The sequence below is a fragment of the Silene latifolia genome, unplaced genomic scaffold, assembly GCF_048544455.1.
Source record: "Silene latifolia isolate original U9 population unplaced genomic scaffold, ASM4854445v1 scaffold_474, whole genome shotgun sequence".
NCBI classification, from domain to species: Eukaryota; Viridiplantae; Streptophyta; class Magnoliopsida; order Caryophyllales; family Caryophyllaceae; genus Silene; species Silene latifolia.
Genome location: NW_027413390.1, coordinates 10,253 through 32,245, shown reverse-complemented (window position 1 = coordinate 32,245; position 21,993 = coordinate 10,253). Strand labels below are relative to the sequence as shown.

General features: G+C 37.9%; 1 protein-coding gene across 1 annotated transcript; it reads left to right on the top strand.

Annotated features, from left to right (window-relative positions):
* The first annotated feature begins 674 nt into the window (after positions 1-674).
* LOC141639621 (uncharacterized) lies at positions 675-3,347 on the top strand. Its single transcript, XM_074448695.1, has 2 exons — positions 675-1,440; positions 1,486-3,347. The coding sequence occupies exons 1-2, from the start codon at positions 675-677 to the stop codon at positions 3,345-3,347; spliced, it is 2,628 nt and encodes an 875-aa protein (XP_074304796.1).
* The last annotated feature ends 18,646 nt before the right edge of the window (positions 3,348-21,993 follow it).

Here is a 21,993-nt window from a genome sequence, read left to right as displayed (position 1 = left end):
CTTTCAACTAGCATTTAATGTTTTGCTTGGAGGCCAAGGACTTTTTCCTATAAAAGGACCTAGCCTCCCTCATTTGTAATCATCAAAGTTGAAGTAAAAACATTTTAGAGAGAGAAACTTGGTGGTTTCAATCTTTTTTCCAAAGAGTCGAGGCTTTCGAATCTTGCCTTAAACTAAGGACGTGCTCCGCAGTTTGAGATTGAGTTGCTTGACGCGTTTCGAGTAATTCCCCATTGTTATCACTATAGGTCTAGTGATACCAAATATCCCATTGTTTTCGATCTCTTCTCAAGGAATCGAAACAAATATCCTTTATCTTTTGCACAACAAAAACTCAAAAACAAAACAATTAAGTCTTCCGCTACGTATACGCTCCAAATGGTATCAGAGCTTCGGCTCTTGATCACCCCAAAAAAAATCAAGACGGTCCTAAGGAGGTCCCAATCCGTTGATAGTTGAATATCCAACGCGCTTGGTGTTCAAAGATTAAACTCGGCAAGGAAGTTGAGGTTTAATCGATTGGATCTTGAAGGCACGAATTGAACACAAAAAAAAAAAAAGAAAAAAACGAAAATCACTGTTCACGGTACTGTTCACGGTACTGTTCACCAGCAAAAAAAAAAAAAAAAAAAAAAAAAAAAAGATCCGAAACTTCAAAGAAAATTTTTATCAACATGGACTTCGACGATCTCAATTTTCTTAAGAGTCTCCAAAAGGCCTTGAAGAATTTGCAAGAAGCCGATTCCAAATTGCAGCCTAGACGAGAACGAGTCATTGACGAGTTCAACGTAAGTGAACTACCCGAGTTCACAGGAGGAACGGATCCCGAGGCTTATCTCGAATGGGAGAGACAAATTGAACGAGTGTTTTATTTCAAGGGTCTGGATGACGCGAAATGCTGCAAGTACGCTATTCGAAGACTTAGTGGAGAGGCTTCACTATGGTACGAGAGTTTGAAAGCAAGGCGTGCTCGCGCTAGAAAAAAGAAATTATCATCTTGGGATTCTCTTAAACACAAATTGCGCAATAGATATGTTCCAGCAACTTATATGCTTACGACTTATCGTAAGATCGCCCATCTTAAACAACGGAGCACGACGAATAGTGTTGGCGAACCCAAGTCGGCTGCCACCCCAAGTTCCGAGGCAAGAACGCCCGATTCCAAGGAAACAAGTCTCTCCAAGGTACGATGTTTAAAGTGTCCGGGGTGTGGGCACTATCAAAGCGCGTGTCCAAATGAACGATTGAACACCTTGAGAGACACTGTTGCTTATCAGGATGAGTTGTTTGATGAGGAGGAACGAATGAGTGATGTGTTCAATCTCGAAGAAGGAGAAAAGGACGAGATTATTACAATAGAGCCATTGAGTGATGATGATCAACTTAAAAATATGATTGAAGAGGACTTATTTTCTTTTGAGGATGAACCTCATACAAAAGGTACTTCTTTATTTGATCCAAATCAACCAATTGTTTTTGATGAAGAATTGGAAGGAGTTTATGATGAAACTCACATCGAAGAAAGTGATTATACAAGTTATGACGATGCAACTCAGGATAATCCTAATCTTGTGCCAATCTCGGATGAGGAATTCAAGGATGTTTCCTCCGAGGAACTACCCGCTGGTTTACCACCTATTCGAGGGATAGAACACCAAATCGTTCTCCTACCCAGAGCCCCCTTACCAAACAAAGCCGCCTATAGATGCAATCCAATGGAGACAAAGGAATTGCAAATCGAGGAATTGATGGAACGAGGTTATGTGCGCGAGAGCATAAGTCCATGTGCTGTCCCTACTCTATTTGCTCCAAAGAAGGATGGGACGTGGCAAATGTGCACTGATAGTCGAGCCAAGAACAACATAACTATCAAGTATCGTTTCCCTATTCCAAGGCTTGAAGACATGCTTGATGGGTTACATGGATCCAAAACCTTTTCTAAGATCGACTTGAGGAGTGGTTATCACCAAATGCGAATGAGAGAAAGGGATAAGTGGAAAACCGCGTTCAAGACTAGACATGGGTTATACAAATGGACCGTCATGCCATTAGGATTAACCAATGCTCCGGGTACCTTTACGCGACTCATGAACGTGGTACTCAAACCTTTCTTGAGCAGATTTGTTGTCGTCTACTTGGATGACATTTTGATCCTCGGCCGGAGCAAGGATGATCGTTTCAAACACTTTCGCGAGGTGTTCAATACGCCCCGAGAGCAACAACTCTATGATAAAAAGGAGGAGTGTTCATTCTTGGTCGAGAGCGTTATCCTTCTTGGGTACAGGGTTTCAAAAGACGGAGTTTTGGTCGATCGATTTAAAGCAATCAAGTCATGGCCTACTCCTAAGACCATCACGGAGGTCCAATCATTTCATGGACTCGCCTTATTCTATCAGAGGTTCATTCAGGACATTAGTACCATTACTAGTCCTATCACCGAGGGTACGAAGAAAGGAACCTTCATATGGACCACAGCCGCTCAAAAGGAGTTCGAAACCATTATTCAAAAACTTTGCGAGGCACCATTATTGGTACTCCCGGATTTCACTCAACCATTTGAGGTGGAATGTGACGCAAGCGGTGTTGAAATTGGAGCCATATTAATACAAGGAAAGCGGCCCATCGCTTATTTCTCCGAGAAATTGAGTGGTCCTAAACTCAACTACTCTACAAACGATAAAGAGTTCTATGCGATCGTGAGAGCTCTTAATCATTGGAGTCATTATCCCCGTCCGAATCACTTCATACTACATTCGGATCATGAATCGTGGAAGTACATTAACAGGAAGCAGAAGTTGAATCCGCAACATGCCAAATGGGCGGATCACATTAGTTTTGATTCCCAAGGGAAAGAACCGTATCAATCGCCCATTGATAAATACATTGACGAGAAGCTACATGGTGGGAATTCTAACTTCGTATTGAAGTCAATTTCCATGGAAGCTCATGATGATCTTGTTGCTTCGAGCAACCATTATTTGGATTTTGGTAGAATTGTGCATGAAAGGTGGTGGGAAGGAAATCACAAAAAAGTAAAGCACAAGCAAAGATGGCACAAAATGGTTGTGATTGACAATACTCATTACAAATTCAAATCACCGGAGAGGGATAAATATGAAGACTACATTGAAGATGATGAGCTGAAAAAGAGATCAACGGGGTGCGTAAACTGCTTCATGTTCTTAATCAAGTTTGAATCTAACTTCCAGATTTGCTTTGATCCCGGTGGCATCAAAGATGATTCGACTAAGTGTTCGGGCTTGTTCGGGTTTATAATATTCATCTTTGATCCCGGCATACTGAGGCAAAGAATTGAGGACAATTCTTTTTTAAGGGAGAGAATTTGATGCGTATGGAGGGGGGGTAAAAATTCTAATAAATTTCAGCGGAAATCACGAATAAAACCCGTCCAAAATAAGCCCAAAATAAATACGACGGTTAAGAAATTACGGGTTGACAAGTGAAGCAAGTACGCATAAACATGGATGAGCTCGTTTAAAGAAAAGGAAATATGCGCGGTTGAAGCTCGAGATCCGCACACCCCTTGAAGCCGTGTGGGAACAAAAGAAAAATCAAATGGGAACAAGGGGAGAGGGCCGAATGTGGCGGCACCAAGGGAGAAGAATCCTAGTTTATATTTTTGCATTTTTCAACATAGTTTGAATAAGATTTGACAAAAGGTCTAGGTTGTAAGTTCTATGCATCTAATCATCCTAGAACTTTCAACTAGCATTTAATGTTTTGCTTGGAGGCCAAGGACTTTTTCCTATAAAAGGACCTAGCCTCCCTCATTTGTAATCATCAAAGTTGAAGTAAAAACATTTTAGAGAGAGAAACTTGGTGGTTTCAATCTTTTTTCCAAAGAGTCGAGGCTTTCGAATCTTGCCTTAAACTAAGGACGTGCTCCGCAGTTTGAGATTGAGTTGCTTGACGCGTTTCGAGTAATTCCCCATTGTTATCACTATAGGTCTAGTGATACCAAATATCCCATTGTTTTCGATCTCTTCTCAAGGAATCGAAACAAATATCCTTTATCTTTTGCACAACAAAAACTCAAAAACAAAACAATTAAGTCTTCCGCTACGTATACGCTCCAACCTATTGATTATAACTCGGGTTAATGCTTGAAAACGCGTCAAACAATAACAATTTTGGAACGAACTCGTCGAACCGATGTTTACAACTGTAAACGAAAAACTCACTGTTTTTATTCAATAACTCAATCTATCTGATAAACAATACATTAGACCTCCTTATATAGGAGTTAGAAACCAACCTAGCTAACCTAAAACACAATCTGAAACTTACCTAAAATCGTCTTGCCTTATTTTGTTAACTATGAAATAAAATAAACTAATTAATAATATCTAATTAGGAAATAAACTAGTCCTAATGATTTATGGAAAACCTTTATTTTGTATCATACTCCCTTTCTTCAAAAGAATCGTCCCGATTCTTAGAACCATGGAATCCACCGGGATCGAATACAATCCTAGCAAATTCAGATGCAAAATTGACTAAGAACATGAAGTTATTCGTGAAAATCATTGCTCTCCTTTCCAGCTCGTCATCTTCAATGCAACAGCCTTCAAGCTTATCCATCTTTTCCCATATGAGCTCGTGCCTTCCACCCCACCACCCTCCTTGCACGACATCAAGATTTAATCTTTTTGAATCACCTATGTCAACTACAGGAATCCGGTTCATAAAATAATTATGCCCATCAGCATTACCAAATAATTTTCCATTGATGCACTTATTAACTAGATCTTGTTCTTGAAAAATAACATCACCATTAACCTCAATTGTCTCTTCATCATTATAATCATCAAAAATAGGAGGCAATTTCGGATCAAACTTAACATTCTCCTCGTAGATGCTTTGACTTGAGAATACTCCCGACATGTCTTCTTCTTTTTGCTCCTTGATTTTTTTTCAGTTTTTTTTTTTTTTCGCGGATGAACAGTACCACGTGTGAACAGTAACTTTTTTTTTTTTTTTTTTTTTTTTTTGTAACCTTCACGCTTTGAATAACAAGTTACTAGAAACTTTTTCCTGAGATGCAAAACCGATTAACCCTCAAACTACCTGCTTGAGTTTAACCCTTGAACTCCAATCGCAATCAGAAATTCAACTAATAACTTGGTTTTGACACGCCTAGGACCGTCTAGATTTGAGGAAATCAAGAGCCGAAGCTCTGATACCACTTATGATACGAAAATTTGCGCGGAAGCGATTTTAAGAATAACGAACAATAAAGAAGTAAGGATATTTGCTTCGAAATCTGTCTTGAAGTCGAAACAATGGGATATTTGCGCGATCTAGACCTATAGATCGAACAATGGTGAACTATAATCAAGACCTATTGATTATAACTCGGGTTAATGCTTGAAAACGCGTCAAACAATAACAATTTTGGAACGAACTCGTCGAACCGATGTTTACAACTGTAAACGAAAAACTCACTGTTTTTATTCAATAACTCAATCTATCTGATAAACAATACATTAGACCTCCTTATATAGGAGTTAGAAACCAACCTAGCTAACCTAAAACACAATCTGAAACTTACCTAAAATCGTCTTGCCTTATTTTGTTAACTATGAAATAAAATAAACTAATTAATAATATCTAATTAGGAAATAAACTAGTCCTAATGATTTATGGAAAACCTTTATTTTGTATCACGTTGTGTAAACCATTTGTCCTTGTTATTGTGACTTGTTGTGTGAACCATTTTTCCTTGTTCATTAGTCCTTGTGACTCGTTGTGTGAATCATTTGTCCTTGTTCATTAGTCTTTCTAACTCGTTGTGTAAACTATTTGCCCTTGTTCATCAGTCCTTATATATCGTTGTGTGAACCAACTGTCCTTGTTCTTTAGTCCATGTGACTCATTGTGTGAGCCATTTGTCCTTGTTCATTAGTCCTTGTGACTCGTTGTGTGAACCATTTGTCCTTGTTCATTAGTTTTATGACTCGTTGTGTAAACCATTTGACCTTGTTTAGTAGTCCTTGGGACTCGTTGTATGAACCATTTGTCCTTGTTCTTTAGTCCTTGTGACTCGTTGTTTAAACAATTTGTCCTTGTTTTTTAGTTCTTGTGACTCGTTGTGTAAACCATTTGTCCTTGTTATTGTGACTTGTTGTGTGAACCATTTTTCCTTGCTCATTAGTCCTTGTGACTCGTTGTGTAAACGATTTGTCCTTGTTCATTAGTCCTTGTGACTAGTTGTGTGAACCATTTGTCCTTGTTCTTTAGTCCTTGTGACTCGTTGTTTAAACAATTTGTCCTTGTTGTTTAGTTCTTGTGACTAGTTGTGTAAACCATTTGTCCTTGTTATTGTGACTTATTATGTGAACCATTTTTCCTTGTTCATTAGTCCTTGTGACTCGTTGTTTGAATCATTTGTCCATGTTCATTAAACCTTCTAACTCGTTGTGTAAACTATTTGCCCTTGTTCATTAGTCCTTCTAAATCGTTGTGTGAGCCATTTGTCCTTGTTCTTTAGTCCATGTGACTCGTTGTGTGAACCATTTGTCCTTGTTCATTATTCTTGTGACTCTTTGTGTAAACCATTTGTCCTTGTGACTCGTTGTGTAAACCCTTTGTCCTTGTTCGTTAGTCTATGTGACTCGTTGTTTAAACCATTTGTCCTTGTTTATTAGTCCTTGTGATTCGTTGTGTAAACCATTTGTCCTTGTTATAGTGACTTGTTGTGTGAATCATTTATCCTTGCTCCTTAGTCCTTGTGACTCGTTGCGTGAACCATTTGTCCTTTGTCATTAGTCCTTGTGACTCGTTGTGTAAAGTATTTGTCCTTGTTCTTTAGACATTGTGACTCGTTGTGTGAACCATTTGTATTTGTTCTTTAGTCCTTGTGACTCGTTGTTTAAACCATTTGCCATTGTTTATTAGTGCTTGTGACTCGTTGTGTAAACCATTTGTCCTTGTTATTGTGACTTGTTGTGTGAACCATTTTTCCTTTTTCATTAGTCCTTGTGACTCGTTGTGTGAACCAATTGTCCTTGTTCATTAGTCCTTATGACTCGTTGTGTAAACTATTTGTCCTTGTTCTTTAGACTTTGTGACTCGTTGTGTGAACCATTTGTCCTTGTTCTTTAGTCCTTGTGACTCATTGTTTAAACAATTTGTCCTTGTTCATTAGTCTTGTGGCTCGTTGTGTAAACCATTTGTCCTTGTGACTCGTTGTGCAAACTATTTGTCCTTGTTCATTAGTCCTTGTGACTCGTTGTATGAACCATTTGTCCTTGTTCTTTAGTCCTTGTGAATCGTTGTGTAAACTATTTATCCTTGTTCTTTAGACTTTGTGACTCGTTGTGTGAACCATTTGTCCTTGTTCTTTAGTCCTTGCGACTCGTTGTTTAAACAATTTTTCCTTGTTTATTAGTTCTTGCGACTCGTTGTGTAAACCATTTGTCCTTGTTATTGTGACTTGTTATGTGAACCATTTTTCCTTGTTCATTAGTCCTTGTGACTCGTTGTTTGAATCATTTGTCCATGTTCATTAGTCTTTCTAACTCGTTGTGTAAACTATTTTCCCTTGTTCATTAGTCCTTCTAAATCGTTGTGTGAGCCATTTGTCCTTGTTCTTTAGTCCATGTGACTCGTTGTGTGAACAATTTGTCCTTGTTCATTAGTCTTGTGACTCTTTGTGTAAACCATTTGTCCTTGTGACTCGTTGTGTAAACCATTTGTTCTTGTTCGTTAGTCTATGTGACTCGTTGTTTAAACCATTTGTCCTTGTTTATTAGTCCTTGTGATTCGTTGTGTAAACCATATGTCCTTGTTATAGTGACTTGTTGTGTGAATCATTTATCCTTGCTCCTTAGTCCTTGTAACTCGTTGCGTGAACCATTTGTCCTTTGTCATTAGTCCTTGTGACTCGTTGTGTAAATTATTTGTCCTTGTTCTTTAGACCTTGTGACTCGTTGTGTAAACCATTTGTCCTTGTTATTGTGACTTGTCATGTGAACCATTTTTCCTTTTTCATTAGTCCTTGTGACTCGTTGTGTGAACCAATTGTCCTTGTTCATTAGTACTTATGACTCGATGTGTAAACTATTTGTCCTTGTTCTTTAGACCTTGTGACTCGTTGTGTGAACCATTTGTCCTTGTTCTTTAGTCCTTGTGACTCGTTGTTTAAACAATTTGTCCATGTTCATTAATCTTGTGACTCGTTGTGTAAACCATTTGTCCTTGTTTATTCGTCCTTGTGACTCATTGTGTAAGTTATTTGTCCTTGTTCTTTAGACCTTGTGACTCGTTGTGTGAACCATTTGTCCTTGTTCTTTAGTCCTTGTGAGTTGTTGTTTAAACAATTTGTCCTTGTTTTTTAGTTCTTGTGACTCGTTGTGTAAACCATTTGTCCTTGTTATTGTGACTTGTTGTGTGAACCATTTTTCCTTGTTCATTAGTCCTTGTGACTCGTTGTGTGAATCATTTGTCCTTGTTCATTAGTCTTTCTAACTCGTTGTGTAAACTATTTGCCCTTGTTCATCAGTCCTTATATATCGTTGTGTGAACCAACTGTCCTTGTTCTTTAGTCCATGTGACTCATTGTGTGAGCCATTTGTCCTTGTTCATTAGTCCTTGTGACTCGTTGTGTGAACCATTTGTCCTTGTTCATTAGTTTTATGACTCGTTGTGTAAACCATTTGACCTTGTTTAGTAGTCCTTGGGACTCGTTGTATGAACCATTTGTCCTTGTTCTTTAGTCCTTGTGACTCGTTGTTTAAACAATTTGTCCTTGTTTTTTAGTTCTTGTGACTCGTTGTGTAAACCATTTGTCCTTGTTATTGTGACTTGTTGTGTGAACCATTTTTCCTTGCTCATTAGTCCTTGTGACTCGTTGTGTAAACGATTTGTCCTTGTTCATTAGTCCTTGTGACTAGTTGTGTGAACCATTTGTCCTTGTTCTTTAGTCCTTGTGACTCGTTGTTTAAACAATTTGTCCTTGTTGTTTAGTTCTTGTGACTCGTTGTGTAAACCATTTGTCCTTGTTATTGTGACTTATTATGTGAACCATTTTTCCTTGTTCATTAGTCCTTGTGACTCGTTGTTTGAATCATTTGTCCATGTTCATTAAACCTTCTAACTCGTTGTGTAAACTATTTGCCCTTGTTCATTAGTCCTTCTAAATCGTTGTGTGAGCCATTTGTCCTTGTTCTTTAGTCCATGTGACTCGTTGTGTGAACCATTTGTCCTTGTTCATTATTCTTGTGACTCTTTGTGTAAACCATTTGTCCTTGTGACTCGTTGTGTAAACCCTTTGTCCTTGTTCGTTAGTCTATGTGACTCGTTGTTTAAACCATTTGTCCTTGTTTATTAGTCCTTGTGATTCGTTGTGTAAACCATTTGTCCTTGTTATAGTGACTTGTTGTGTGAATCATTTATCCTTGCTCCTTAGTCCTTGTGACTCGTTGCGTGAACCATTTGTCCTTTGTCATTAGTCCTTGTGACTCGTTGTGTAAAGTATTTGTCCTTGTTCTTTAGACCTTGTGACTCGTTGTGTGAACCATTTGTATTTGTTCTTTAGTCCTTGTGACTCGTTGTTTAAACCATTTGCCATTGTTTATTAGTGCTTGTGACTCGTTGTGTAAACCATTTGTCCTTGTTATTGTGACTTGTTGTGTGAACCATTTTTCCTTTTTCATTAGTCCTTGTGACTCGTTGTGTGAACCAATTGTCCTTGTTCATTAGTCCTTATGACTCGTTGTGTAAACTATTTGTCCTTGTTCTTTAGACTTTGTGACTCGTTGTGTGAACCATTTGTCCTTGTTCTTTAGTCCTTGTGACTCATTGTTTAAACAATTTGTCCTTGTTCATTAGTCTTGTGGCTCGTTGTGTAAACCATTTGTCCTTGTGACTCGTTGTGCAAACTATTTTCCTTGTTCATTAGTCCTTGTGACTCGTTGTATGAACCATTTGTCCTTGTTCTTTAGTCCTTGTGAATCGTTGTGTAAACTATTTATCCTTGTTCTTTAGACTTTGTGACTCGTTGTGTGAACCATTTGTCCTTGTTCTTTAGTCCTTGCGACTCGTTGTTTAAACAATTTTTCCTTGTTTATTAGTTCTTGCGACTCGTTGTGTAAACCATTTGTCCTTGTTATTGTGACTTGTTATGTGAACCATTTTTCCTTGTTCATTAGTCCTTGTGACTCGTTGTTTGAATCATTTGTCCATGTTCATTAGTCTTTCTAACTCGTTGTGTAAACTATTTTCCCTTGTTCATTAGTCCTTCTAAATCGTTGTGTGAGCCATTTGTCCTTGTTCTTTAGTCCATGTGACTCGTTGTGTGAACAATTTGTCCTTGTTCATTAGTCTTGTGACTCTTTGTGTAAACCATTTGTCCTTGTGACTCGTTGTGTAAACCATTTGTTCTTGTTCGTTAGTCTATGTGACTCGTTGTTTAAACCATTTGTCCTTGTTTATTAGTCCTTGTGATTCGTTGTGTAAACCATATGTCCTTGTTATAGTGACTTGTTGTGTGAATCATTTATCCTTGCTCCTTAGTCCTTGTAACTCGTTGCGTGAACCATTTGTCCTTTGTCATTAGTCCTTGTGACTCGTTGTGTAAATTATTTGTCCTTGTTCTTTAGACCTTGTGACTCGTTGTGTAAACCATTTGTCCTTGTTATTGTGACTTGTCATGTGAACCATTTTTCCTTTTTCATTAGTCCTTGTGACTCGTTGTGTGAACCAATTGTCCTTGTTCATTAGTACTTATGACTCGATGTGTAAACTATTTGTCCTTGTTCTTTAGACCTTGTGACTCGTTGTGTGAACCATTTGTCCTTGTTCTTTAGTCCTTGTGACTCGTTGTTTAAACAATTTGTCCATGTTCATTAATCTTGTGACTCGTTGTGTAAACCATTTGTCCTTGTTTATTCGTCCTTGTGACTCATTGTGTAAGTTATTTGTCCTTGTTCTTTAGACCTTGTGACTCGTTGTGTGAACCATTTGTCCTTGTTCTTTAGTCCTTGTGACTCGTTGTTTAAACAATTTGTCCTTGTTTTTTAGTTCTTGTGACTCGTTGTGTAAACCATTTGTCCTTGTTATTGTGACTTGTTGTGTGAACCATTTTTCCTTGTTCATTAGTCCTTGTGACTCGTTGTGTGAATCATTTGTCCTTGTTCATTAGTCTTTCTAACTCGTTGTGTAAACTATTTGCCCTTGTTCATCAGTCCTTATATATCGTTGTGTGAACCAACTGTCCTTGTTCTTTAGTCCATGTGACTCATTGTGTGAGCCATTTGTCCTTGTTCATTAGTCCTTGTGACTCGTTGTGTGAACCATTTGTCCTTGTTCATTAGTTTTATGACTCGTTGTGTAAACCATTTGACCTTGTTTAGTAGTCCTTGGGACTCGTTGTATGAACCATTTGTCCTTGTTCTTTAGTCCTTGTGACTCGTTGTTTAAACAATTTGTCCTTGTTTTTTAGTTCTTGTGACTCGTTGTGTAAACCATTTGTCCTTGTTATTGTGACTTGTTGTGTGAACCATTTTTCCTTGCTCATTAGTCCTTGTGACTCGTTGTGTAAACGATTTGTCCTTGTTTATTAGTCCTTGTGACTAGTTGTGTGAACCATTTGTCCTTGTTCTTTAGTCCTTGTGACTCGTTGTTTAAACAATTTGTCCTTGTTGTTTAGTTCTTGTGACTCGTTGTGTAAACCATTTGTCCTTGTTATTGTGACTTATTATGTGAACCATTTTTCCTTGTTCATTAGTCCTTGTGACTCGTTGTTTGAATCATTTGTCCATGTTCATTAAACCTTCTAACTCGTTGTGTAAACTATTTGCCCTTGTTCATTAGTCCTTCTAAATCGTTGTGTGAGCCATTTGTCCTTGTTCTTTAGTCCATGTGACTCGTTGTGTGAACCATTTGTCCTTGCTCATTATTCTTGTGACTCTTTGTGTAAACCATTTGTCCTTGTGACTCGTTGTGTAAACCCTTTGTCCTTGTTCGTTAGTCTATGTGACTCGTTGTTTAAACCATTTGTCCTTGTTTATTAGTCCTTGTGATTCGTTGTGTAAACCATTTGTCCTTGTTATAGTGACTTGTTGTGTGAATCATTTATCCTTGCTCCTTAGTCCTTGTGACTCGTTGCGTGAACCATTTGTCCTTTGTCATTAGTCCTTGTGACTCGTTGTGTAAAGTATTTGTCCTTGTTCTTTAGACCTTGTGACTCGTTGTGTGAACCATTTGTATTTGTTCTTTAGTCCTTGTGACTCGTTGTTTAAACCATTTGCCATTGTTTATTAGTGCTTGTGATTCGTTGTGTAAACCATTTGTCCTTGTTATTGTGACTTGTTGTGTGAACCATTTTTCCTTTTTCATTAGTCCTTGTGACTCGTTGTGTGAACCAATTGTCCTTGTTCATTAGTCCTTATGACTCGTTGTGTAAACTATTTGTCCTTGTTCTTTAGACTTTGTGACTCGTTGTGTGAACCATTTGTCCTTGTTCTTTAGTCCTTGTGACTCATTGTTTAAACAATTTGTCCTTGTTCATTAGTCTTGTGGCTCGTTGTGTAAACCATTTGTCCTTGTGACTCGTTGTGCAAACTATTTGTCCTTGTTCATTAGTCCTTGTGACTCGTTGTATGAACCATTTGTCCTTGTTCTTTAGTCCTTGTGAATCGTTGTGTAAACTATTTATCCTTGTTCTTTAGACTTTGTGACTCGTTGTGTGAACCATTTGTCCTTGTTCTTTAGTCCTTGCGACTCGTTGTTTAAACAATTTTTCCTTGTTTATTAGTTCTTGCGACTCGTTGTGTAAACCATTTGTCCTTGTTATTGTGACTTGTTATGTGAACCATTTTTCCTTGTTCATTAGTCCTTGTGACTCGTTGTTTGAATCATTTGTCCATGTTCATTAGTCTTTCTAACTCGTTGTGTAAACTATTTTCCCTTGTTCATTAGTCCTTCTAAATCGTTGTGTGAGCCATTTGTCCTTGTTCTTTAGTCCATGTGACTCGTTGTGTGAACAATTTGTCCTTGTTCATTAGTCTTGTGACTCTTTGTGTAAACCATTTGTCCTTGTGACTCGTTGTGTAAACCATTTGTTCTTGTTCGTTAGTCTATGTGACTCGTTGTTTAAACCATTTGTCCTTGTTTATTAGTCCTTGTGATTCGTTGTGTAAACCATATGTCCTTGTTATAGTGACTTGTTGTGTGAATCATTTATCCTTGCTCCTTAGTCCTTGTAACTCGTTGCGTGAACCATTTGTCCTTTGTCATTAGTCCTTGTGACTCGTTGTGTAAATTATTTGTCCTTGTTCTTTAGACCTTGTGACTCGTTGTGTAAACCATTTGTCCTTGTTATTGTGACTTGTCATGTGAACCATTTTTCCTTTTTCATTAGTCCTTGTGACTCGTTGTGTGAACCAATTGTCCTTGTTCATTAGTCCTTATGACTCGATGTGTAAACTATTTGTCCTTGTTCTTTAGACCTTGTGACTCGTTGTGTGAACCATTTGTCCTTGTTCTTTAGTCCTTGTGACTCGTTGTTTAAACAATTTGTCCATGTTCATTAGTCTTGTGACTCGTTGTGTAAACCATTTGTCCTTGTTTATTCGTCCTTGTGACTCATTGTGTAAGTTATTTGTCCTTGTTCTTTAGACCTTGTGACTCGTTGTGTGAACCATTTGTCCTTGTTCTTTAGTCCTTGTGACTCGTTGTTTAAACAATTTGTCCTTGTTTTTTAGTTCTTGTGACTCGTTGTGTAAACCATTTGTCCTTGTTATTGTGACTTGTTGTGTGAACCATTTTTCCTTGTTCATTAGTCCTTGTGACTCGTTGTGTGAATCATTTGTCCTTGTTCATTAGTCTTTCTAACTCGTTGTGTAAACTATTTGCCCTTGTTCATCAGTCCTTATATATCGTTGTGTGAACCAACTGTCCTTGTTCTTTAGTCCATGTGACTCATTGTGTGAGCCATTTGTCCTTGTTCATTAGTCCTTGTGACTCGTTGTGTGAACCATTTGTCCTTGTTCATTAGTTTTATGACTCGTTGTGTAAACCATTTGTCCTTGTTCTTTAGACCTTGTGACTCGTTGTGTGAACCATTTGTCCTTGTTCTTTAGTCCTTGTGACTCGTTGTTTAAACAATTTGTCCTTGTTGTTTAGTTCTTGTGACTCGTTGTGTAAACCATTTGTCCTTGTTATTGTTACTTATTATGTGAACCATTTTTCCTTGTTCATTAGTCCTTGTGACTCGTTGTTTGAATCATTTGTCCATGTTCATTAAACCTTCTAACTCGTTGTGTAAACTATTTGCCCTTGTTCATTAGTCCTTCTAAATCGTTGTGTGAGCCATATGTCCTTGTTCTTTAGTCCATGTCACTTGTTGTGTGAACCATTTGTCCTTGTTCAATAGTCTTGTGACTCGTTGTGTAAACCATTTGTCCTTATGACTCATTGTGTAAACCATTTGTCATTGTTCATTAGTCTATGTGACTCGTTGTTTAAACCATTTGTCCTTGTTTATTAGTCCTTGTGATTCGTTGTGTAAACGTCCTTATTATTGTGACTTGTTGTGTGAATCATTTATTCTTGCTCATTAGTCCTTGTGACTCGTTGTGTGAAGCATTTGTCCTTGTTCATTAGTCCTTGTAACTCGTTGTGTAAACTATTTGTCCTTGTTCTTTAGACCTTGTGACTCGTTGTGTGAACCATTTGTATTTGTTTTTTAGTTCTTGTGACTCGTTGTTTAAACAATTTTCCTTGTTTTTTAGTTCTTGCGACTCGTTGTGTAAACCATTTGTCCTTGTTATTGTGACTTTCCTTGTTCATTAGTACTTATGTGACTATTTGTCCTTGTTCTTTAGACCTTGTGACTGAACCATTTTTCCTTTTTTCATTAGTCCTTGTGACTCGTTGGTGAACCAATTGTCCTTGTTCATTAGTCCTTGTGACTCGTTGTGTAAAGTATTTGTCCTTGTTCATTAGTCCTTGTGACTCGTTGTATGAACCATTTGTCCTTGTTGTTTAGTCCTTTTGAATCGTTGTGTAAACTATTTGTCCCTGTTCTTTAGACCTTGTGACTCGTTGTGTGAACCATTTGTCCTTGTTCATTAGTCCTTGTGACTCGTTGTGTAAACTATTTGTCCTTGTTCTTTAGACCTTGTGACTTAGTCGACTGTGTGACCCATTTGTCCTTGTTCTTTAGTCCCGTTGTGACTCGTTGTTTTTAAACAATTTGTCCTTGTTTTTTTTAGTTCTTGTGACTCAATTTGTCCTAAACCATTTGTCCTTGTTATTGTGACTTGTTGTGTGAACCATTTTTCCTTGCTCATTAGTCCTTGTGACTCGTTGTGTAAACTTATTGTCCTTGTTCATTAGTCCTTGTGACTAGTTGTGTGAACCATTTGTCCTTGTTCTTTAGTCCTTGTGACTCGTTGTTTAAAAAATTTGTCCTTGTTGTTTAGTTCTTGTGACTCGTTGTGTAAACCATTTGTCCTTGTTATTGTGACTTATTATGTGAACCATTTTTCCTTGTTCATTAGTCCTTGTGACTCGTTGTTTGAATCATTTGTCCATGTTCATTAAACCTTCTAACTCGTTGTGTAAACTATTTGCCCTTGTAAATTAGTCCTTCTATATCGTTGTGTGAGCCATTTGTCCTTGTTCTTTAGTCCATGTGACTCGTTGTGTGAACCATTTGTCCTTATTCATTAGCCTTGTGACTCTTTGTGTAAACCATTTGTCTTTGTGACTCGTTGTGTAAACCCTTTGTCCTTGTTTGTTAGTCTATGTGACTCGTTGTTTAAACCATTTGTCCTTGTTTATTAGTCCTTGTGATTCGTTGTGTAAACCATTTGTCCTTGTTATAGTGACTTGTTGTGTGAATCATTTATCCTTACTCCTTAGTCCTTGTGACTCGTTGCGTGAACCATTTGTCCTTTGTCATTAGTCCTTGTGACTCGTTGTGTAAAGTATTTGTCCTTGTTCTTTAGACCTTGTGACTCGTTGTGTGAACCATTTGTATTTGTTCTTTAGTCCTTGTGACTCGTTGTTTAAACCATGTGCCATTGTTTATTAGTCCTTGTGACTCGTTGTGTAAACCATTTGTCCTTGTTATTGTGACTTGTTGTGTGAACCATTTTTCCTTTTTCATTAGTCCTTGTGACTCGTTGTGTGAACCAATTGTCCTTGTTCATTAGTCCTTATGACTGACTCGTTGTTTGTAAACTATTTGTCCTTGTTCTTTAGTCCTTGTGACTCGTTGTTTAAACAATTTGTCCTTGTTCATTAGTCTTGTGACTCGTTGTGTAAACCATTTGTCCTTGTGACTCGTTGTGCAAACTATTTGTCCTTGTTCATTAGTCCTTGTGACTCGTTGTATGAACCATTTGTCTTTGTTCTTTAGTCCTTGTGAATCGTTGTGTAAACTATTTATCCTTGTTCTTTAAACCTTGTGACTCGTTGTGTGAACCATTTGTCCTTGTTCTTTAGTCCTTGTGACTCGTTGTTTAAACAATTTTTCCTTGTTTTTTAGTTCTTGCGACTCGTTGTGTAAACCATTTGTCCTTGTTATTGTGACTTGTTATGTGAACCATTTTTCCTCGTTCATTAGTCCTTGTGACTCGTTGTTTGAATCATTTGTCCATGTTCATTAGTCCTTCTAACTCGTTGTGTAAACTATTTTCCCTTGTTTATTAGTCCTTCTAAATCGTTGTGTGAGCCATTTGTCCTTGTTCTTTAGTCCATGTGACTCGTTGTGTGAACAATTTGTCCTTGTTCATTAGTCTTGTGACTCTTTGTGTAAACCATTTGTCCTTGTGACTCGTTTTGTAAACCATTTGTCCTTGTTCGTTAGTCTATGTGACTCGTTGTTTAAACCATTTGTCCTTGTTTATTAGTCTTTGTGATTCGTTGTGTAAACCATTTGTCCTTGTTGTAGTGACTTGTTGTGTGAATCATTTATCCTTGCTCCATATTCCTTGTAACTCGTTGCGTGAATCATTTGTCCTTTGTCATTAGTCCTTGTGACTCGTTGTGTAAATTATTTGTCCTTGTTCTTTAGACCTTGTGACTCGTTGTGTAAACCATTTGTCCTTGTTATTGTGACTTGTCGTGTGAACCATTTTTCCTTTTTCATTAGTCCTTGTGACTCGTTGTGTGAACCAATTGTCCTTGTTCATTAGTCCTTATGACTCGTTGTGTAAATTATTTGTCCTTGTTCTTTAGACCTTGTGACTCGTTGTGTGAACCATTTGTCCTTGTTCTTTAGTCCTTGTGACTCGTTGTTTAAACAATTTGTCCTTGTTCATTAGTCTTGTGACTCGTTGTGTAAACCATTTATCCTTGTGACTCGTTGTGTAAACCATTTGTCCTTGTTCATTAGTCCTTGTGACTCATTGTGTAAACTATTTGTCCTTGTTCTTTAGACCTTGTGACTCGTTGTGTGAACCATTTTTCCTTGTTCTTTAGTCCTTCTGACTCGTTGTTTAAACAATTTGTCCTTGTTTTTTAGTTCTTGTGACTCGTTGTGTAAACCATTTGTCCTTGTTATTGTGACTTGTCGTGTGAACCATTTTTCCTTGTTCATTAGTCCTTGTGACTCGTTGTGTGAATCATTTGTCCTTGTTCATTAGTGTTTCTAACTTGTTGTGTAAACTATTTGCTCTTGTTCATCAGTCCTTATATATCGTTGTGTGAACCAACTGTCCTTGTTCTTTAGTCCATGTGACTCATTGTGTGAGCCATTTGTCCTTGTTCATTAGTCCTTGTGACTCGTTGTGTGAACCATTTGTCCTTGTTCATTAGTTTTGTGACTCGTTGTGTAAACCATTTGACCTTGTTCATTAGTCCTTGTGACTCGTTGTATGAACCATTTGTCCTTGTTCTTTAGTCCTTGTGAATCGTTGTGTAAACTATTTGTCCTTGTTCTTTAGACCTTGTGACTCGTTGTGTGAACCATTTGTCCTTTGTCTTTAGTCCTTGTGACTCGTTGTTTAAACAATTTGTCCTTGTTTTTTAGTTCTTGTTCTTTAGACTCGTTGTGTAAACCATTTGTCCTTGTTATTGTGACTTGTTATGTGAACCATTTTTCCTTGTTCATTAGTCCTTGTGACTCGTTGTTGGAATCATTTGTCCATGTTCATTAGTCCTTCTAATTCGTTGTGTAAACTATTTTCCCTTGTTCATTAGTCCTTCTAAATCATTGTGTGAGCCATTTGTCCTTGTTCTTTAGGCCATGTGACTCGTTGTGTGAATAATTTGTCCTTGTTCATTAGTCTTGTGACTCTTTGTGTAAACCATTTGTCCTTGTGACTCGTTGTGTAAACCAATTGTCCTTGTTCGTTAGTCTATGTGACTCGTTGTTTAAACCATTTGTCCTTGTTTATTAGTCCTTGTGATTCGTTGTGTAAACCATTTGTCCTTGTTATAGTGACTTGTTGTGTGAATCATTTATCCTTGCTCCTTAGTCCTTGTGACTCGTTGCGTGAACCATTTGTCCTTTGTCATTAGTCCTTGTGACTCGTTGTGTAAACTATTTGTTCTTGTTCTTTAGACCTTGGGACTCGTTGTGTGAACCATTTGTATTTGTTCTTTAGTCCTTGTGACTCGTTGTTTAAACCATTTGCCCTTGTTTATTAGTCCTTGTGACTCGTTGTGTAAACCATTTGTCCTTGTTATTGTGACTTGTCGTGTGAAGCATTTTTCCTTTTTCATTAGTCCTTGTGACTCGTTGTGTGAACCAATTGTCCTTGTTCATTAGTCCTTATGACTCGTTGTGTAAACTATTTGTCCTTGTTCTTTAGACCTTGTGACTCGTTGTGTGAACCAATTGTCCTTGTTCTTTAGTCCTTGTGACTCGTTGTTTAAACAATTTGTCCTTGTTCATTAGTCTTGTGACTCGTTGTGTAATTCATTTGTCCTTGTGACTCGTTGTGTAAACCATTTGTCCTTGTTCATTAGTCCTTGTGACACATTGTGTAAACTATTTGTCCTTGTTCTCTAGACCTTGTGACTCGTTGTGTGAACCATTTATCCTTGTTCTTTAGTCCTAGTGACTCGTTGTTTAAACAATTTGTCCTTGTTTTTTAGTTCTTGTGACTCGTTGTGTAAACCACTTGTCCTTGTTATTGTGACTTGTTGTGTGAACCATTTTTCCTTGTTCATTAGTCCATGTGACTCGTTGTGTGAATCATTTGTCCTTGTTCATTAGTCTTTCTAACTCGTTGTGTAAACTATTTGCCCTTGTTCATCAGTCCTTATATATCATTATGTGAACTAACTGTCCTTGTTCTTTAGTCCATGTGACTCGTTGTGTGAGCCATTTGTCCTTGTTCATTAGTCCTTGTGACTCGTTGTGTGAACCATTTGTCCTTGTTCATTAGTTTTGTGACTCGTTGTGTAAACCATTTGTCCTTGTTCATTAGTCTATGTGACTCGTTGTTTAAACCATTTGTCCTTGTGACTCGTTGTGTAAACTTGATGCAGGAGCATACTCGGAGGATAAATCAAATGGTAAAAGGATTCGGGTTTGTTCCAACGGGCAAGATTATGCTAAAATGTGGTTTGCATCAAGACATCAAGAAGTTCAAAATCGGCCACATAGCTGCTGGACACGGTTCCCTAGGCCAAGTAGGATACACGATTTCCTAAATCGTGTAGGATTTATTATTTAGATTAATTTATCAAGTTTTCAATAAAGTTAGGAAAGCTAGATGTTTCCTAATCCTAGTTTAATTAGAATACCCTAAATCTGATTGTATTTTAATTATTATTAGTTTAATAACTTTCCTAGTTAGCTAAGGGAAGGAGTAGATAGCTTGAGGAGCAAGCTAAGGAATTAGATCTCGAGTCGGATTTCTGACATCGAGTAGAATTAGGAAAGATAGCTTATTAGTCAAGCTAAGTAGAAGTATAAATAAGGACCGTGTATGACATTGTTCAACACGTGAGATTCAGAATTTTAATAGAAGTTTCCATTGTGAACTTTGTTTTGATTAGGCTTGCGAGTTTAGTCTTTAATCTTCCTTGCGAGGTTGTTTGTGAGTGTTTCGAGTTCGTACCTTGCGAGGCGGAGAGCGAGATTCACCATACTATCCAGGTTACATCCAAATTCACGAAATATATAGTACAACAAACACAATTCCGCTGCCAATTTACCCATTACATCTACAAACATACACGAATTTATCCTATCCCGAGAACGAACAGTCTGTCGTGACCGTTTAATCACGTTTGTTCATACAGTTTTACATCAAATTGGTTACCAGAGCTAAGTTCAGATTTATTCCTTAATAGATCTGTCTTGGGACGTTGCTAATCATGGTTAAAGACGGTGATGAGGGTCCGAAAACATGGGAAGATGGTCATAACGAGTCAAGATAGAGATGGCTCAGATGGCTTATGTGTTAAAAAACATAGCAAGCATGTTGAAGGCTAAAGAGAAGAAAAAGAATCGGACACTCCATCCGAATCTAAAGAAGAAGACGAGCAGCCAAAGAGGAAGTCAAAAAATAAGAACGATGATGATCGGGGTTTAAAACTCGATATTCCGGACTTTGATGGCGAGATGGATCCTTGTTGTTTCTGATTGGGTAAGACAAGCTGAGAGGGTTTTCGAGTATAAAAAGTATGATGACAAGAAGCAATTTAAATTTGCAATCTTGAAGCTTACAAAGTATGCATCTTTATGGTACGAGAACTTAAAGAAGCAAAGAAAGAAAGAAGGTAAAGCAAAGATCGAATCTTGGCTGAAATTGAAGAAGCATCTCCTGAAACGGTTAGTGCCAAAGGACTATGAACAAGATAACTACTTAAAGCTCCAATCTTTAGAGCAAGAAAGCATGTCCGTGACTGATTATATCAAAGAATTCGAAAAGATGTCAATCGTGTGCGATCTTGAGGAGAAAGAAGAGCTAAGAGTGGCGAGATTTGTCAAGGGCCTAACACCCGCGCTTGCTAAAAGAGTCGAGAACCAGAATTATGAAGGTTTTAATGATGTGTGCCGATTAGCATTGAAGTTCGAAAAACATGATAAGGCACAAAAATCTCATGCTTATTCGAAAGGGACGAGCTCTTATTCAATGCCAAAGAACTAGCGAGTCCAAGGATATCCAAGCAGAAGACGTGAAGGACAAGGGAACGAGCGTGATCGTGGAATCTAAAAGTGCTAGTTCAAGACGGTGTTTCAAGTGCCAAGGATATGGACACATAGCAAGTGAATGTCCACAAAAGAGAGCCCTTACAATACACGAGTTAAGCGAGATGGTACCTTGTTTTGTTCTACCGAACAGTCAAAAGACTGTCCAATCCAAAGACAAAGAAGCAAAAGAGGACGGTGAGTCTGTCACATACGATGTTGAGCCAATGATGAGTGACGATGACCAACCAGAGACGGTGATTCGTAATCTGCATATTCATGCTGGTCCGTTCAAGGAGGAAAAGTTCGAGTCTTGCAATGATGCTATTGACGAGGATGAGCAACAAAGTTGAAAGGGGCTTGGTTGAACTAATTGTCGGTGAGCACGAGGTATTTTCGAATCTGTCCAAGGCTGAAACAATTGATGATAATAAACTGATATTGGGTAGGGCATTGTCACATGTTAATGATTGTTCAAACTTTCAAGATAAAGAACTTTATCAATCACCACTTGATAAATCGATTAACAAGAAGCTAGGTGTTGAAGATTATCGGTGCTGTTGGTTTTTGAGTTCGGTACTAGTAGATGCTCACGGTGAACTTACTAGCCAAAGCAAGTGCTATTTCAATTTTTCATTACTTGTGCAAGGAGGGAGGCGGGGTGGAAGGCACAAGCAGGAGTGGTTCGAAGATCATAAAAGCCACAAGAAGATTGCTACTACAGAGGAAGTCGAAAGAATCTTAACTAAGACTGTCATTAGAATTATGATTCGGCTTGTGCGGTACGTTTTTGATCCCGGTGGCAGCATGCATGATCGAAATTTGAGGTCAAATTTAAAATCAAAAGAAGGAGAGTATGATGCAGAGCATAC

Coding starts and splice junctions, on each gene's coding strand:
- LOC141639621 (XM_074448695.1), top strand. CDS start 675: ATGGACTTCGACGATCTCAATTTTCTTAAGAGTCTCCAAAAGGCCTTG. Junction 1,441..1,485: donor GGATGAACCTCATACAAAAG/GTACTTCTTTAT, acceptor TTTTTGATGAAG/AATTGGAAGGAGTTTATGAT.